Source organism: Varanus komodoensis, unplaced genomic scaffold (assembly GCF_004798865.1).
Source record: "Varanus komodoensis strain SLA01 unplaced genomic scaffold, ASM479886v1 scaffold6_4, whole genome shotgun sequence".
NCBI lineage: Eukaryota > Metazoa > Chordata > Lepidosauria > Squamata > Varanidae > Varanus > Varanus komodoensis.
The window spans coordinates 7,878,461-7,884,460 of record NW_025336347.1 but is presented as its reverse complement, the minus strand read 5'-3'; the positions used below and the strand labels follow the sequence as shown (position 1 = coordinate 7,884,460).

The window sequence follows — 6,000 nt, the reverse complement described above, 5'->3', positions numbered from 1 at the left end:
TGCCCCAACTTTTTATAATGTAAACCTATACTTAAGACTTTCAACACACAAAATTTATGTTATTTTGAATACTTCTACATCCCTTAATAAAATTGCTCAAGGACTGATCCTATGGCCTCTAGTCAGTGCTTGGTGGAGGATAGGATAGTTCACATTTCCAGATCCAAGGTTGGAAATGAAGCTCTGGCCTCAAAGAGAGCCATCTGTGCATCAATTCTCACAAAGGTCCACCTTTCTGCACAAGAAATGCAGAAAGAATGCCAGTTGTTTATCCAAGGTCAGGAAAATTAGAGCAAACCCACTAATTTTCATATACATAAATTTAACAATAATGTAATTAAAAGCAAATATTGCCTAGAAAAAATATTGTGCAATAATCTGGCTTCCTGGGCATCAATGAATAAAACTTCCAGTTTAATTAAATGTTACTATTTTATTTGTGAAAAAACTACAAGCAGAATTCATAAATAGACATTTCTATTTAAAGCAGGAAAATGATAAAGTGGCTTCTAATAACAGTCGTGCACATGCCGGTAACAGGAATATATTAACATCTTTTATTTGCTAGACAAAGAGCAGTGTCCAATATAAATTTCCCAAAAACATTTAAGACCTGTGAATTTTTTTCTGACCAGTTCACAAAACCACCATTGACACTTTTAGCATGAAGATTAAAAACAAACCTAACAGGACTGTCAGCTCTAAAGACTTTACAGAGCAGAAAACTTCCAAAAGCGTTATACAAGCTGTCTTTCTGGGCAAATGAAAAATATAGCTCGTATAATACATTAACATAAAAATCCACAAGATAAAATTATGTCTTGACATACTTAAACAAGCATTCTCTATTTGTCTCCAAACAAAGCTAAAGAAATAATGTAACCATCTTTACACAGTAAATTAAGGTTACAAGTCATACACAAGAACAGAACTGCTTGCGCATTAAAAACTGTTCAGCTCCATTGTCATATTCTAAATGTTGGCTCTCAAACCATTTTTTTCGGTTACATACAAGCAAAGGTTATTATAGTCAGCAAGTAATAATTTTTCAATAATTTATGTTAACAGTTGTTTAAAAAAGTAGACTGAAAATGGTACTGATAAGGCAGATGGAAGTGTCTCTCCATGAATATAGCTACTATCCAATTTTAAAATATAAACTGATTTTTAACAAGCAAAATGCTTTCAATTAAAACTGCCCATCTTAAAACAATTTTTCTTTTTATTGTTCCCTTTGCATGACTCTTTCAAACTGAGTAAGTCAAGCAAGCCGTTGTGTGTATGGGTGTGCGTGTGTGCGTGCGTGCGAAGTGTAGAAATTGAAACTTGCAAATGTAACACTGTGCTTTTTCCTCACCTGCTTTCTGTGCCACTGGCTACCAAGCATTTCTGGCCTTTCCTCTACACTAGTACTTTAAAACATGCTCTCCAACTACTGTATGGATAACTGAAATGCAGAAAGTGAAAGAAATTCCTTTTTTAAACATCATGCTTAAAAAAAACAAAACAAAACAGCGTGTTGTCTGGTCACAATGCAACAGCTAAAAATGCGGCCCAAGAAAGTTTGAATGCTTAGCTGACAATTTCAGCCAAATGCAGTTTCAGTCACTCCACTTGTGCCAAAGTCTGATTTGCATATGTTATTCTAACAAGCTAGTATGTCACAGAGGCACACATTTATAAAGGAAAGGGGGAGAGGAGGAAAGAAAAGATAAAGAAAACCCAAAGAGGATTTCACTGAATTGGTAAGCCAATGAGCAGTTCATTATTGTTAAAGCTTTTATCACCTAACCGAAGGGGCATATTTCACTGGGCAGACCCCCACCCCCACCCCGCTCCAGTGCTGCTATGCACCATTTAAATGGCAGCCCACAAAAAGCCATACAAAAATGGATGGAGCAGCAGCACTCAGTGGGTGGTGCTCAACATATTAAGTAATTTTCTCAACATGTACACTGCTTTTCCCTGCACCAAGGCCTTATTCCAGCAAGCCACTGAAGGAAATACACCATTTGTATACACAGGTGCACTCCTATTACACATGCCCATAGATCAGGTATTTGCTGGGAAAGGGCCAAATGCACACAGGCCTGGTTCATTCATTTAAAAAAGCTGTGCAAATTACACACATCTGGGACTAAGTTCAAAACATCTCTTTAAAAATTATTTTTTCTCCAAAAATAAATTATGGCTGACCAATTTACCCTCCCTGAGATCCTTTAAAGGAATACTAAAACTTGGAAAAGGAATGTCTTTATAATATCATACCAATATTAAAATGTGGACTGATGTGGACTATTAAAACTACAGATAATATTGTATTTCAGAGCTTATAAGAATCATCTGGTTTTCCTTTGGTACTTTGTTCTTTTTCAATAAATACTTTAAGAATAAGATTTTCAAAAAAGAATATTAGATACACGAACAATTTAATGAGAAACCCACCATGTTCAAAATTGAACTGCAGATGCAAAGGCACTGCTCTGCTACCCTACCCCTTTGAGCAGAGTTGCTTTATTCAGCTAAGCATAGATTAAAATTTTAAATTGATATGAACTTGTGTTTGCTACTTTAAACTGATAAAATACAACAATTTCATTGCCTCCACACAACAGAAATAATTTATATTTTTCAAGCAAGAAATTAGTACAGTAATTATCTAGCACCAAGTTCTGCTGAGTGGCCCTTTGAGAACAAACACCTACATGGTATCCATTTTGATATCAGAAAAAAGGTTACTGAAATTACAGCAAAGCACTCTGGGTCGCCTAAAAAAGTCCGCACAATGAGAGCTTGAAGGTTTGCTTCTTCACAACAGTGTTCCATCTCTTCATTCTAGTGTTTTCAGCAGGATAACACACAAGCTAGGCAAAACTGGAGCACAACTGGAACTGGAAGGAAGCTTACTGTCAAAATAATTTTCTAACAAGAATTACTTGGCTATCCCTGTTATGACTATGCCAGATTGACAATTTGCCTCAGTTTTAGCTCCCATCACAAAATAATTTCTCTAGACATGTCTAAACACCAACAATCCTGAATGCATCATCATTGCATGACAGTTTGTTTAAAATTTCTCTCTCTGGATACACAATAAATTATACTAAAAACAAAACAGCAGAGTCAGGTATGGAAAATTTGCATTGAGAACAAACCACAACACATAAAATCATGTAGTGGCTTGACTGTAATAGCTGAGGAATAAGAAGGACCCTCAGTACTAACCTGAAACATAAAAGCTGGCAGACATTGCCCCACAGATAGCCAAACATGTTCCCCAAAGCCCACTATCGATATGGGCAAAAGTTAAAGTTGCTGAAAGAGTTGAATGAAACAAATCAGGCAATGTTGATGTGCAGCCATCATGTACATTAATACTAAGTGTTCTGAAACCAGTATAGCTTGTAGTTTTTAAAATTTGGACACTGTTGTAAGAAAGGGCTCGAAATATGATTATTTTCAGATAGTCTACTGGGAATGCAAGTGACTAGGAGCACCTTCTGGATTTCCAAAATAACAGAAAATAAGAAAATAGATATCTATCTTTGTCCAGTACTCTTCAGCCAAAGCACAAGAAAGCCAGGCCCTGTTTCATTTTGAACTTCCAGGAAAACTCTGTTCATGTAAGACTGGTTCTAGTTTAGTTTCAGAATTTTCCAAAACGGCACTCTCTGACCCAGATATTAAAATTGTTTCGCTTCACAGTGTTTCAAGCACCAGCGTTTCCATGTATTGGTTTCAAATAACCCTATATATATTTTATTTATATATATATATATATATATTTATATTTATATATAATTTATATCAAAACTGATAGTACACAGAATAACTGGAAAAAGGAGAACTGAATGCAAAAGAATATGCTGAAGGAACAATGAGTCAATGACAACTGTGAATACAATAAATAAAAGCCCTCCATTAGCCCTCCCCTCCCACCTGCATCACATTTCCTCACTTCTCAAAAAGGTTGTAATGTTCATGGGAAAAAATTGTGCACAGCAGATTTATAAAAAAGTAGAGTCAGGAGCACATCCAATTATAAATGATTGTTAGGAAAATCATATAAAACAATGGAATACATAAGTGTCAAAAAGTAATTGTCAGGGTGCGAGATTCCTTGATGGCCAAATGCCAACAGCCAGCCCAAAGTCCTGGTGTCATCAGTTAAGGGGACGATGTCCAAAAAGTATTCTGAAGCACAGGAGAAGGAAGCGAAGAAGAAAGTGGTTCTGGCAGCTTTACCAGGCCTGCAGCTGCAGCCAAGTGGACAGGTGGAATATTTGAATTGCATACCCTGATTTCATAAGTTTCCCACAATTCCATGTGCAATTCTCAGAAGGATTCATCATTAACTGCAGACATATCGCCCTTTGGCGTAGAGGAGCGGGACGAGCCCTTGTCTGTGCTCTCAGAACCCGAGCTGCTCTGATTTTGCTGTTCTGATCCTGCACTGGAGGTCACTGTGGATGAAGATGTGGAGGAAGAACGAGTCTTTTCTTTAAAGTCTGTGATAATTACTGTGACATTTCCCACTGTGACTGCCAATTGCTGGGCTGTACTTCTGTCCACGTTTTTCAGTCTGGGCCTTGGAAAAAAAAAAGAATCATTATCATCAATTATATATAGCTAATGACTCTTCCATTACATTATTCTCAGCTTAGTTACAAGGATCAGTTTTAGAGAAAGCAAAGGTACAATTGTATTAAACAAACCTACTATGCCCCCTTCCCTGCTATATCTGACCTTTTGCTCTCTTAAAACACTAAGTCAGGAAAGTCTGTGCTAGGAACATGTTCAATCCCCAGTGAGCACATATGTGGCTTGGGAAACAATTTCTTGGAGCTCTGGAAAGATTTAAAGTTATCCTCTACTCTTCTCAGCCAGAAAGAACAGCAGTATGTCAGAGTTATACAGGTATCAAGAAAGATCCAGGGTCCCTTCAGGAATACAAATATTCCATGCTAGGGAATCCTTCATCTAGCTGAGTTCCCCAAAGCTGTGACTTTGCAATATAAACCTACCAAAAAAGCATCTGTCAAGTGGTGCTGTTATTTGTAAAGGGGATCTCTGCTGCTGCAAACACCACAGGCACCAGTACAGCTCAGTATCTCTGTCCAACTGCTGGACTTTATACAGAGAAGCAACACAAACAGTCCCTTCTGAATATGGCAATGGGAAGCAAGCTATTAAAAATACACACTCATTGTGGGCATCATTATTATTCTGATTCTATACTGAGACAAAACTAAAAAGTTAAATTTATAGCCTAGGACCTTCTTCATTATTTGTGCCATACTAAGAAGCCATTAATAAGCCAACTAATAAAGAACTGCTTGCATTCACATGTGATTGCAAAATGCCCAGTCCATAATACAAATATAAATGCAAATGAATGATAAATTTCAAGGCAATCCTGTATCTGTAACTGTTGGAGGTTCTCTAGTCAAAGCAGGTTTAGACAGTGATGGACGCAAGCCACTTTTATTTGTTCACTATCTGGGAGATCCAGCCTGTTTCCTGCCATCATATCCAAAGAATCAGGAAGGGACAAAATAATGAAGAACTTTAGCTAACATGTTTGACTGCTTTTTAGCAGTGAAATCATTCCCTTGATAGGATAGATAAAGGAGCTGTACTTCAAATTCAAAACTTAAAATGCTTAGCTGGCTCTAAACAGCTATCTCTGGTAGCAGTTTAAAAAGAGGAATTATTTTGTAGCAATGCCAAAATTAGTCAGATGTAGTCTGTTCTACTTTGTTATCACCTCAGCCAAGGTTCTAAGTAGGGATGTATGAGGAATCTGTTTGGGAGAAGGAAATCTGTTGGATTTCGTAAGCTCAGTTCCCTGAACTCTGGTCTGCTTGCAGTGGCCCAGAGATCAAGTTCCTGCAAGCCCTCATGGAGCTCTCAGCAAGAACTGAGACTGAGACACTGTGCAAACAGTATTGCTCTCCTGCATCAGGTGCCTCAGCCCAAGAGCAGCTACACATAGCACAG

At 37.5% G+C, this 6,000-nt stretch overlaps 1 protein-coding gene across 2 annotated transcripts in view; it reads right to left on the bottom strand.

Moving 5' to 3' along the window:
- Positions 1-413: 413 nt before the first annotated feature.
- The window catches only part of LOC123034595 (RING1 and YY1 binding protein), an 89,652-nt gene continuing 84,065 nt past the window's right edge, over positions 414-6,000 (bottom strand). The window contains exon 5 of one of the 2 annotated variants that reach the window (XM_044452050.1): positions 414-4,588. In XM_044452050.1, the coding sequence (XP_044307985.1) occupies positions 4,336-4,588 (253 nt within the window). In that variant the 3' untranslated portion in view covers positions 414-4,335. The remainder of the gene's footprint in view (positions 4,589-6,000) is intronic. The other variant, XR_006416799.1, reaches the window with a different exon arrangement.